This window comes from Heteronotia binoei, chromosome 8 (genome assembly GCF_032191835.1).
Source record: "Heteronotia binoei isolate CCM8104 ecotype False Entrance Well chromosome 8, APGP_CSIRO_Hbin_v1, whole genome shotgun sequence".
Taxonomy (NCBI): domain Eukaryota; kingdom Metazoa; phylum Chordata; class Lepidosauria; order Squamata; family Gekkonidae; genus Heteronotia; species Heteronotia binoei.
In genome coordinates, this window is record NC_083230.1 from 4,465,694 (window position 1) to 4,478,715 (window position 13,022).

Here is a 13,022-nt window from a genome sequence, read left to right on the forward strand (position 1 = left end):
CCAGCACCACATGTGGATCCATCTTTACTGTGCCAAACTACAGTATTCAAACTTACATAGTTGTAGCTTTTCTTACATTAAGGTGTCAGTTGATTTGTGCCTCCTAAGCACTGTTGGAAGTAGTTGGTGCAATGCCCCTGTGCCTCAGATCTCCAGAAGCAAGTGACCACAGAATAGGCAGGGCAGTCAGGCACACACAAAGCATCTTCCTGTTTACTCTTTATTGTCAGTCTCCTTTTGGAATACAAATGAACACTCCTAAAGAAAGCAACTTTCCCCCTCTCCTTCCACCCACAGAAGATGGGGCTGTAGGTTGCTCTTCTCTGTATCCACCCCTATCTGCCAGGTAGATAGTACAGGATCTGTACTATCTGCCAGGTAGATAGTACAGCAGCTTCTAACTCCCTTAGCAGAGGTTGCCATGTTGGTAATTTTTTAAACAGGAAATACAATATTGAGAAACTCAGGACTGTGTGTGTTTAAATTTCTGAACATGCTCTGAGGAATAAAAGAAGCTGACATAAAAGGGTTTTTCATATACCTTTAAAAGGTGAGGAATTAATTATAAAGCAAAAGTTTAAAAGGGGAAAATGTTTCATTTAAAATAAGAAGCCCCCCTACTCCAGAAAACCTGGCTCTTTGGCTCAGTGATAAGGATCCTAAGAACACCCTAGCAATTGTGGAATTTGTCTCAGTCCTTTTATCACTTGCATAAAAAATTAAATAAGTGCCTTCTGCTGATCAAGATTCTGGAATCAAAGAGCTTCTAAGGGTAGAAAAGGAAAAGGAAAGGAAATCATAAGGCACTAATACTGGTGGAAAACACAAATGTACAGGGCTCTTTTTTTTAGCAGGAACGCAGTTCCAGCTGGCTTGGCATCGGGGGTGTGGCCTTATATGCAACTGAGTTCCTCCTGGACTTTTGCTACAAAAACCCTTGTGTTGAACAATGATGATGTCAGGGGGAGTGGCCTAATATGCAAATGAAATCCAACTGGGATTTTTCTACAAAAAAAAAAGCCCTGCAAATGTGTATTTAAAAAATGAAACCTGAGGGGAGAATGTAATATTTCTAAAACAGCTATTTTAATATTTGAAACTGTTTTCAAAGGCTGACTGCGAATAGGAAGCTCACAGTGAGAAAAGGGGTACCTGAAGGAGATATCTAAATATAATATTCAAAAAGAGAGAATATTCACAAGCAGACTACAAATCATACAAATAGTTGTTCACCTCTCCCCTCCCTAAACCAAAAGGAAGAAACATAGCATAATGACTGTGACAAAGGTGGAAATAACCATGTTCAATTCAAATGCAGTCACCCCTGGTATTAAGAACCATTTAAAGCAGAGTGACACAAAAGTCTGTGAAAAGAACTCTGAAGAAAAAAGACAATAATAATAATACTAAAAGTATCAAAAAAGAAATAATATAGAAGAAACTTGAGGATAGCTCAAGGAATTAAGACACAGAGAGAGAGAGACAGAGAGAGAGAGAGAACAGCCAAATAAACACTATTTACTATTTACTCTATTTTACTGTGCAAACGACTTCTCAAAGGAATATAAAACAAATGGAGGGACTGGGCTAGTTGCTCTTTCTTACAGCTTCACACTTCACTGGGAGCAGCCATGCTGTTCTGCAGGCTTCCGCTGCCCCCATTCAGCCAGGCTCCTACATGTTTAAAGGCATACACACCTTCTAAAAAGGAAGCCATTCCCAGGCTGCTTTTAGCCTTCTGACCTGGAAAGGCTCATGGTGGCTGTTGGGGCTGGGGCTTTCGCCACTGGCCAGCTGTCTGGCGGAGGGGAGGAGCCTTCAAATGTGGGACCTGGGGACTGGCAAGACTAGGAGGCAAGCACTTAGCAATCCTACTAAGTGTTTGCTTTCTCCAAGCCACATGATTGGAGAAAACAGGCTTGGAGAGGGCAGGCACTTCAAGAAACAGTCCCCTAAAGGCCTGCCTTTTTCTCCAAGCTGGCCAGAACACACTCCGAGCCAGCCAGAATGCTCTTCAACCCAGCAGGAATTCTATTCCTGTGAGTTCCAGCTTAAAAAAAAACCCTAATCAAAAGTGATTAAGGGGACAGCAAATCATGTAGTGATCATTGGCAAACTGAATGTCCTATCAGGGCAATTCAGACCTCCTCCTCTACTAATATTAATACAACCCCCCCCCCCTTTGAGTCTTGGAATATTGAAGTAGCTCTTTTTGTTCATGTCGATTCTCCTCAGGAACTGCACAATAGCTAATAATTCCTCCAGGAAAAAAGAATGTGCAGAAAGAATTAATACAAATTGATTTGTGACGTCAACCTTTCCATGATATCACACTATATAGCCTTTATTCAAATTGTTTTAAATAAATGCTTTTTAAGAAATGTTTTGTACTGTTTAAAGTATTGTACCAGTACTGTCTCAGACATTTGTTAGTTGCTTAGCACTAAGCGGATCATGAGATTCTGAAGATGCAGGGAGAGTGTCCAATTCAGAGACAGTTGCTGTGGGTGTATGTTTGTGCGTATGTTGTTTGGCCACTATACTAACAACAGCATCCTAATCCTGTTTAGACCAACCCACGTGGAGTGAGTTACATATAGCTCTATTAACCCTTAGTTAAAATTCTCTCTGTTTGTGTATGCAAGTTACATTGTTTCTAGTGTTATTGTTTTTTCTGAAAAGGAAGCCATGGCCATTTAAATGAAACAGGAATGGAGGAATTCAGTTGTTGAATACATAAATGTGATAGTCCAGATTGGTCAGTCTTGCCCTCATTTCCTTTAATGTTATGGGTTTGTGTATTGACAATTACAGTCCAAAGGGAAATCCCACAACACCTCCTGTTCACTTCCCTACCTCAAGCCAAGCCAAATGCCCCCCACCAGCCGCCTGCACTGGAAGGGCCAAGGGCTTGACACCCTCCTCCCCAGGACTGGCAATTTCAGGCCCACGACACATCTCGGAAGCTATCATGCTACTAGTGAGTGAGCCCATAGGTTGCTCTTCTTTTAACATTGTGGCTGTGATCACGTGTGGTAAATAATGCCGTTTCAATCCACTTTCAGTGCACTTTCAAACTGGATTTTGCCAGTCCACGCAGTAAAATCCAGTTGAAAAGTGCAATGAAAGTGGATTAAAACTGCATTGTTTAGCATGTGTGATCACAGCGGGGGAATCACAAGCTGTGCAGGTAGGACTGCCAGCTTCCAGGTGGACTCTGGAGATCTCCCAAAATTACAATTAAACTCCAGACTACACAGATCAGTTCCTTTGGCAAAAACAGCTGCTTTGAAGGGGACTCAATAGCAGTATTGAGGCCTCTCCTCTCCCCAAAACTAAACCTTGGCTATATCCCAGATCTCCTCACCCAGAGCTGGCAACCTTATGTACAGGTATTCCACTATCCTACCCATCCTCAAGATGTCTGCTTCTCCCAGCACACATAACTATCAAAGAACTGTAGCTGGCCTTTTGTTGCTCTTCTTCAACTCATTTGAATGCCTTTTTATTGATAAAAATATTCAGCCCATATTCTTATATGAAGATGACAAAACTGATAGAGAGAGCGCGCTAGGTCTGTAGACAGAGCTAGATCTATATAGAGTAATTTTTTTGTTATTATTATATGTGACTTTTTAAAAAAGAACTTAATATTTCAGGTGAATAAATGTCCCATAATAATTAAGTTCAGTACCTGCTATACATATGTGTGACACTTTCCCCATGTTTAAAGAAGTGCAGGTATTCAATTATTGAGAATGTCTGAAAGACAAGCAAGGTTTCAGTTTGCCTAAGGGCATTAAGTATATTCCCTCCTCATGTGAATGCAGCTGCAGTCCCACTGCAGGGACCGGAATGGCTTCTTGGATTACTCCTCTGTCTCCAAAGCACTTGAGAGCAGGGCCGGCTTGCCCACTAGGCAAACTAGGCGGATGCCGAGGGCGCTGGGAGGTATGGCGCCAGATAGGCTAGGGCCGGCCCTGCTTGAGAGGCATGAGCACTTGAACAAGAGGCTTGTGCACTTTCAGCTTCCCTGTTCAGCCCTCTTCTCCTCAGGCTCTTGATTCTCACATTATTCCTGCCACGGGGAGGACTAAGTGCTAAATATACCAGCCATGGCACCACTGTCTCCACTTGACTCCATTGCTTCCAGTTGACTCCACTATCTCTAAAGAAGTGGTCTTTATTCTCTGGAATAAAGCCTGGTTAGAAATGTACCACTAGACTCCTGTTTCTCATTCTTCCCATTTTGGTAATTTCTGGCACATTTATTTATGAGAGGGTGGGACGAGAAAATGGGCCTATGGAAGTTACGCTGCCAGGGAAGGAAATCATGCCCAGTGCAATTTAAAGCAAGGCAAGGTTATGTACCTTTTCACAATTTATTACACATTTGTCCAGAAGCTCCTTCTTAAATATGTTTTAGAGTAGTTTCTTCTCTCACTAATATTAATTGACTGCATGCATCTTTGTCTGACCTGTATTAGGAAAACGTTGCCTGTTGCTTATAAATGTCTTTCTCAGCTGTTCTAATAATCTAAGAATTCTTTGCTATAATAATAATAATAATAATTAATAGTGTGTCTTGATGTCTCTGGTTCTGTTAATTCTAATGATTGGTCCTAGGCTGTTCCTCCCCTTCCTTTAGGAATGGTTCCTTCCAGCCTCTCCATGTGCATGAAAAGTGACAAGCATGGCTCCCCCTATTTCTACTTATTGGGCCACCCTAAAGACACGGTGTGTAAAATTCTGGATGTATATTTCTTGTTCGCTAATATGCTTGCCTTTTATAGAACTGTTCCAACTGAGGGTTTTTCTTACATCTTGTTTGGTGTCTACTTCAGAACTAGAGTCTCATTTGATAGTTGAAAATCTGGCAGATTCAATATGTTAAAATGTGTAGAAAAATTCTTGTATTTATTACTTTATTTCTGCTTTTACTTTATTACTCTGTTTCTACTCAGAAAATACAATTTAATTTCATAGATGGGGCTTTAATCCCAATATTTTCCATTGCTCTTCTGGCTAGAGTTCTAGAGTTCTGGCTAGATATTTTGGTTATTTTCATATAATGATTAATATTTTTTTTAAAGTCTAAAATACATTTATTGCAGCATAAACTTATATGAACCAAAACCTACACTTATGCACACTTCATGCCTCATTGGGGTTCTGTTGCACATGCCACAATTAACTGGTGAGTCTTTAAGGTATCATAAGCCTCTGTTATTTTTGTTGAAACCAGGGCTGGTTCTTTGGCCAAGCCACTCATGCAATTGCCTGTCGTGGCACAGTGAAGAGGGAGCTGGAACACTGCAGTGGTTCACCTCCTGGAGCCATTTCACAGCTGGCCAGGCCTAATGCACCCTCTCAGCTGTGGAGTTTTGTGAGCAAAAATTCTACTTCATGAGTTACTGGCATTAAAGCTGTGAGTGAGCTATTTGGTTACTGCATAAATTAGTTTGCTCTGGGGCCATCCTTCCTGAGCTAAGACAAATGAATTGTGTGAGCTGGAGTCTAAAAAATAGTGAGCTAACGCACACTAACTCAGCTTAAAGGGAACACGCAGGTTCCCAATCCAACTCACAATTATACATTCTAGCAGGGACCCACCTTTTAAAAGCACTCAGTTTTTCCGATTGGCTGCAAACGGCACAGAGGAGGAAGGGGTTTGGGGCTTTCCTCCTGTGGCATTTTTGCCACCAGGAATGTTGCCGGGGGGCGTGCATCCTGTTTGTCTTCCTCTGGCACCACAGGTCCGGGGAACTTATAACATGAGTTGGGTGGGAACACACAGGGTGATAACAAACCGGCATTTGGGGGCGGTTAGGAGGCATCTTGAATTGGGCTGGCTCAAAAAGAGCCGTCCTGAAGTCTCCACACACTCCCTTGCAAGCCATCCCCATCTCATCTATGGGGCAACATGGGCATGTGCAGACGGCTGTTGCACACCATTTACGTCACTCAGCTTCCCCATACATTTTCAGTAGTCATGCACATGCGCGTGCCGGTAGTTTCACACCACCAAGGAACCTTGCTTGTGCCCTTCCGCTTCTAGATGCCAAGGAGGCGACTGGCATGCAGCTCAAAAATTTGCTATCACTTTGGAAATTGTAGCTTTTTGAGTCGCACCACAGAGGCTGGAGGATGGAGTGAGTATGGGACGAGGATAGGCGGCAGATGTTTGTGTGTGGAAGGATTTTTTGGGGTCAATTTCAGAGGTGTCTCTGAGTCGGCCCAAAATGCCGGTCTGTTAGCAGCCATAGATTTTGTATCACATATTTTCCCCTTCAGCGGCATTGTCACAAGAGTTCCACTTGGACCCAGCCCAGGAGGAGACAATGAGTAGATACTGCTTGGGAGACCAAATCCCTTGAACCTGCTCTGACTTCAACAGACTAACACAGCTACCCTTCTAGAATTTGCAGTGTAAAAGTATTTCTTAAATAAGCACTGTTGCCTATGTAGGTTACAACCTTAACACAAGTACTTAAGAATAAGTCCCACTGAACTCCACAAGATCATCTTCCAAATAAATGAGCATCACTACTATACCATAGCCAGTTTGGGAGAGGTGGTTCCAAAGAACATGGATTTGTAGAAAATTAAACCTCTTGTGCCATTGTAGACAGTTCCTCTGCCTGTTTAGTCAAAAGCCTCACTATGTTCAATAAGGCTGTCTATTTCCTTGGCAAAGGTTTTATCCAGTTCCCTCTTCCACACTTTCTGTATTTCTTATCTGAGGTACAACATTAATTTTGCATCCAACCCAAAAAGGTCAATTCATTTGTGGGCCTCAATCACACTATATTTTACTAATTTCCTATAAAAAACACAAAAATGAAAACAAGTTTTGAAAATGATATAATTTGCTTTACTTTTTTCACTGGTCATGCAGTTTTCATTGTTGAACTCACATCTTTCACATTATCATTATCAATACTTACAGACACACATAAATGTGGAGTTGCTGAAGCATTCAGTATCAACAATTAGAAAATAACAATGCAAAGTAAGACCCAGCCAAAGCTAAGCGTATTCTCATCCTGTTAGTGTCTATGAGACAGCACACACTGGACTGTCTGATTTATAATCAGAGGGAGCAACAATTAAGTTCTTAACACTGGCTCAGTATTCCTTTGAAGTTTGCCCATCAAGTACACAAATACTGCAAATACAGATTGTAATGGTTCTGTGGTATTTCAAGTCCAAGGATTATTTGCATAATCTAGTACTGTGATTCATTTAATTGAGAATGCAACTTGGCAGTGTGTTGGCAGAACAATATATTAGTGCAGGGGTGGCCAAACTGTGGCTCAGGAGCCACATGTGGCTCTTTCACACATATTGTGTGGCTCCCAAAGTCCCCTCTGCCCCATCGACTAGCAGCTTGAGGAATGCATTTTCAGTTTAAATTGCTTTCTTTCCACCTCTCTCTTCCTCCCCATCTATTTGCCTCCCTCCCTAAAACGTTTGATGTTCATGTTTTGCAGCTCTCAAACATCTGATGTTTTTCTATATGACTCTAACATTAAGCAAGTTTGGCCACCCCTGTATTAGCACCTGAGCAACTTCAGCTTCATGCTTTAATTAAGAGATCAAAATAAACCACTTTATCCTTGAATTAATTTTTCAGTCACTATTTTTTTCAGAATGCAATCTTCAGGGTCATTAATAGCCAACATAGGTGAATTTTGAATGTACCTAGCTTAGGAAGCATCCATGGGAGAGATGTGGGAGGCATGCATCCCCAGTTCTGTGCCACTGCCACCTGGCAAGGATTCAGAGTGGAAGTGTCAGGAGGAAGGCTCAGGAGGAAGGCAGAATGGAAAGACGGTAGTTTGAGAAGAAAACTGCTCAGCAGCTGTATTGGCTCCTCTGACTGCCAGCATTTCTCCAGAGTGTCAAGCAAAGTTCTTTCCTACTCTGCTACACTTAAAATGCCTTTAACTGGTGCTGCTAGGGATCGACTGGGGAATTCTGTATCAAAGTATGTGGCCTACCATTGGGCAATGGCCCCTTCCTTATGGCACTTCATTATGTTCACTGCACCAAAGTGTAAATGAGTACAAAATCGAATGAAATAATACAAATAAAATGTTGTATAGCACATTTCATGTAAATGAGTAAATCTCATTGTATCCAGAACCAGTTTGGTGTAGTGGTTAAGTGTGCAGACTCTAATCTGGGAGAACTGGGTTTGATTCCCTACTCCTCCACATGCAGCATCTGGGTGACTTTGGGTCAGCCACAGTTATCTAAGAGCTGTTCTCTCAAAAGCAGTTCTCTGAGAGCTCTCCCAGCCCCACCTACCTCACAGGGTTTCTGTTGTGGGGAAGGGAAGGCGATTGTAAGCCACTCTGAGACTTTGAGTGAACAGCAGAGTATAAATCCAGTCTCCTCCTCCTCTTCTTCTATAGCTTCACATTCACTGTTTAAAGAATTTATTTGAAACTTTAGTTTATAATTTTTTAAATTTCATTCACATCCATAAGAACATAAGAACATAAGAGAAGCCATGTTGGATCAGGCCAACGGCCCATCAAGTCCAACACTCTGTGTCACACAGTGGCAAAAAATTTTTTATATACACACATTCACTGTGGCTAATAGCCACTGATGGACCTGTGCTCCATATTTTTATCTAAACCCCTCTTGAAGGTGGCTATACTTGTGGCCGCCACCACCTCCTGTGGCAGTGAATTCCGCATGTTAATCACCCTTTGGGTGAAGAAGTACTTCCTTTTATCCATTTTAACCTTTCTGCTCAGCAATTTCATCGAATGCCCACGAGTTCTTGTATTGTGAGAAAGGGAGAAAAGTACTTCTTTCTCTACTTTCTCCATCCCATGCATTATCTTGTAAACCTCTATCATGTCACCCCGCAGTCGACGTTTCTCCAAACTAAAGAGTCCCAAGCGTTTCAACCTTTCTTCATAGGGAAGGTGCTCCAGCCCTTTAATCATTCTAGTTGCCCTTCTCTGAACTTTCTCCAATGCTATAATATCCTTTTTGAGGTGCGGCGACCAGAACTGCACACAGTACTCCAAATGAGACCGCACCATCGATTTATACAGGGGCATTATGATACTGGCTGATCTGTTTTCAATTCCCTTCCTAATAATTCCCAGCATGGCGTTGGCCTTTTTTATTGCAGACGCACACTGTCTTGACATTTTCAGTGAGTTATCTACCACGACCCCAAGATCTCTCTCTTGGTCAGTCTCTGCCTTTTCACACCCCATCAACTTGTATTTGTAGCTGGGATTCTTGGCCCCAATGTGCATTACTTTGCACTTGGCCACATTGAACCGCATCTGCCACGTTGAAGCCCACTCACCCAGCCTCAACAGATCCCTTTGGAGTTCCTCACAATCCTCTCTGGTTCTCACCACCCTGAACAATTTAGTGTCATCTGCAAACTTGGCCACTTCACTGCTCACTCCCAACTCTAAATCATTTATGAACAAGTTAAAGAGCATGGGACCCAGTACCGAGCCCTGCGGCACCCCACTGCTTACCGTCCTCCACTGCGAAGACTGCCCATTTATACTGACTCTCTGCTTCCTATTACTAAGCCAGTTTTTGATCCACAAAAGGACCTGTCCTTTTACTCCATGACTCTCAAGTTTTCTAAGGAGCCTTTGATGAGGAACTTTATCAAAAGCTTTCTGGAAGTCAAGGTAAACAACATCTATCGGGTCGCCTTTGTCCACATGTTTGTTTACCCCCTCAAAGAAATGTAACAGGTTAGTGAGGCAAGATCTTCCCTTGCAGAACCCATGCTGAGTCTTCCTCAATAACCCGTGTTCATCAATGTGCCTACTCATTCTGTCCTTGATAATGGTTTCTACCAACTTTCGCGGTATTGAAGTCAGACTGACTGGCCTGTAATTTCCCGGATCTCCTCTGGAACCCTTTTTAAAGATGGGGGTGACATTTGCTACCTTCCAGTCCTCAGGAACGGAGGCAGATTTCAATGAAAGATTACAGATTTTTGTTAGAAGATCCACAAGTTCAACCTTGAGTTCTTTCAGAACTCTCGGATGTATGCCATCCGGACCCGGTGACTTATTGGTTTTTAATTTGTCTATCAGTTGTAGGACCTCCTCTTTTGTCACCTCAATCTGACTCAGGTCTTTCAACACCCCTTCCAAAATTAGTGGTTCTGGGGCGGGCAAAAAGTTCTCGTCTTCCACAGTGAAGACGGAGGCAAAAAATTCATTTAGCTTCTCATCCGTTTCCCTATCCTCCTTCAGTAATCCTTTTACCCCATGGTCATCCAAGGGCCACACTGCCTCCCTGGCTGGTTTCCTACTTCTAATATATTTGAAGAAAGTTTTATTGATGGTCTTTATGTTTTTTGCCTGCCTGATCACAGTCTTGCATTTGATTTGCCACAGCCTGTGTTCCCTTTTACTAATCTCACTTGGACTGGTTTTCCACCGCTTAAAGGAGTCCTTCTTACCTTTTACAGCTTCCATTACTTTGTTTGTTAACCACGCAGGCCTTTTCTTATGCCTGTTTGTGCCTTTCCTAACTTGTGGTATGTATTTTATCTGAGCTTCTAGGATTGTAGTTTTAAATAGCGTCCAAGCTTCCCCAAGGGTTTTGACCGTATGTACCTTTCCTTTCAGTTTCCTCCTCACATGCCTCCTCATCTCAGTGTATTTACCCCTTTTAAAGTTAAACGTGGTTGTGGCGGTCTTTTTGGACAACTCCCTATTTATACAAACGGTGAAATCAATAACATTATGGTCACTGCTCCCAAGCGACGCAATCACTTTTACATCTCTCACCAAGTCTTGGGCATTACTTAGGACCAAATCCAGGATCGCCCCACCCCTGGTAGGTTCTGAGACCATCTGCTCCATAGCACAGTCATTGAGAGCATCAAGAAACTCAATCTCTTTCTCTCGACCAGAACACATATTGACCCAATCAATCTGCGGGTAGTTAAAATCACCTATTACGACACAGTTTTTACGTTTAGCCGCTATCTTTAAGCCTTCCATCATATTATAATCGTCCTCTCTCTTTTGATTTGGTGGGCGATAACAAACTCCCATAGTTAAATTTCCTTTTGGGCCCTCTATTTCAACCCAAAGCATTTCTAAAAGTGAATCTAATTCTCTGACCTCAGTCTTACTGGACCGTATATCCTCTCTGACATACAGAGCCACCCCACCTCCAACCCTTCCCTCCCTATCCTTCCGATATAGCTTATATCCAGGAATCACCGTGTCCCACTGATTCTCCTCATTCCACCAAGTTTCTGAAATTCCCACAATGTCTATGTTTTCTCCCAACACTAAATTTTACCAATTTCACCAATTTTACTTCGAACACTTCTAGCATTTACATACAAACATCTATAATTTCCCAGGCGAGCTAGGCCCGCCACCTTCCTCCTGCCACCTCGAGACTCTGGCAGACAGTCCATATTGTTTGTCGCCTTCACAGTGGACAACTCTGGTCTGTTACCCGGTAGAAAAATTGCAGCTAACCCTTCATCTCTTTGAGACGAGTCCTCCCGAACCAGAGACATTTCATCTCCTGTCAGCTTTCCCCCAAGATTTAGTTTAAAAACTGCTCTGCCACCTTTTTGATTTTAAGCGCCAGCAGCCTGGTTCCATCCGGGGACAAGTGGAGACCGTCTCTTTTGTACAGCTCCCGCTTGTTCCAGAAAGCATCCCAGTGCCTAACAAACTTAAACCCTTACTCCTTACACCATCGTCTCATCCACACATTGAGACTTCTAATTTGTGCCTGTCTCTCCTGCCCTGCACGTGGAACAGGTAGCACTTCCGAGAAGGCTACCTTGGAGGTCCTGGCCTTAAGTCTCCCGCCTAGCAGCCTAAATTTTTCCTCCAGGACCTCACGACTGCATTTCCCCACATCGTTGGTGCCAACATGCACCACGACCACAGGCTCCTCCCCAGCAATGTCTATCAGTCTATCTACTACACGCGTAATGTCCGCTACCTTCGCACCAGGCAGGCAAGTCACCATACGGTCAGTACGCGGTTTCGCCACGCAGCTGTCTACTTGCCTAAGGATCGAATCACCAACTACCAAAACCCCCCCTCTCCCCCTGTTCAGGGATGGTTCCTTGGTGCGAAAGGATTCCCGCTCACCAACCGAAGAAGAGGTCCCTTCTGAGGGCGCATTCCCCTTGTCCTCAGCACGGTGCCCTGTTCCCTCTCGACCCTCTCGCTCTCTGGCAGCAACGGGGCTGCTACGTTCAGAGCGGGGCTCATCTAATACGCCCCCGAGAGTCTTCCCCAACTGCCTAACTGACTGTCTCTGCTTCTCCAGTGCAGTCACCTCGGCCTCAAGGGTACGAACTCGTTCCCTGAGGACCAGGAGCTCCTTGCATCGAGCACACACCCAAGACTTCTGTCCTTTGGGCAGATAGTCATACATGTGACACTCAGTGCAAAACACTGGAAAGCCCCCAACCCCCTGCTGGCATTCTATCTTCATGATATATATATATTAAAATATACAGTCCTCTTTAAATGCTGTTTGTTTAAGTGGCTCCCCTTCTGGAGGGTCAACTTACCTTACCTCAACTTACCTTATTGGGAACTTACCTTATTTGGAGAACAAGGAAATCAGGGATCTGGGTTCCTGGCCCTTAGAGAGCCCTTTAGCTCTCGCCCTTCGGCTCGCGCCTTTGGCAAGGCGCAGCTTAAAATGCAAAGAGGGTGGAGCAGAGGCACTCCTCAGCAATCAGCAGCAATCACTCTTAATCTCTTTCACCCTTAGGCCAGTCAACCAAACAAAGAGCAGTTCCCCAGCTATCACACCTTAGAATTTTAGGAAGCCCCACAAACCTTAGAATGAAGTCCTTAGAATGAAGTCCTTCAAAACTCAGAAATTCTCAGCAATTTCTCCAGCTGTCTCAGCTATCAGAGCTGCTCTGCTCCTCTCAGACCTCTGTGAGATGTGCTCAGCCTTTGGCAAGGCGCAGCTTAAAATGCTACATAGATAGACAATACAATACATCTAATACCATT

General features: G+C 43.4%; 1 protein-coding gene across 15 annotated transcripts in view; it reads left to right on the top strand.

Annotated features, from left to right (window-relative positions):
* The window catches only part of MAGI2 (membrane associated guanylate kinase, WW and PDZ domain containing 2), a 972,748-nt gene that overhangs the window by 917,691 nt on the left and 42,035 nt on the right, over window positions 1-13,022 (top strand). For 3 of the 15 annotated variants that reach the window (XM_060244675.1, XM_060244678.1, XM_060244682.1), the window contains one exon: window positions 4,649-5,000. The exons of 9 other annotated variants lie outside the window; for them this stretch is intronic. In XM_060244675.1, the coding sequence (XP_060100658.1) occupies window positions 4,649-4,869 (221 nt within the window). In that variant the 3' untranslated portion in view covers window positions 4,870-5,000. Of the gene's footprint in view, window positions 1-4,626; window positions 5,001-13,022 lie in introns of those variants that run through there. 3 more of the 15 variants (XM_060244677.1, XM_060244681.1, XM_060244680.1) reach the window with 2 other exon arrangements.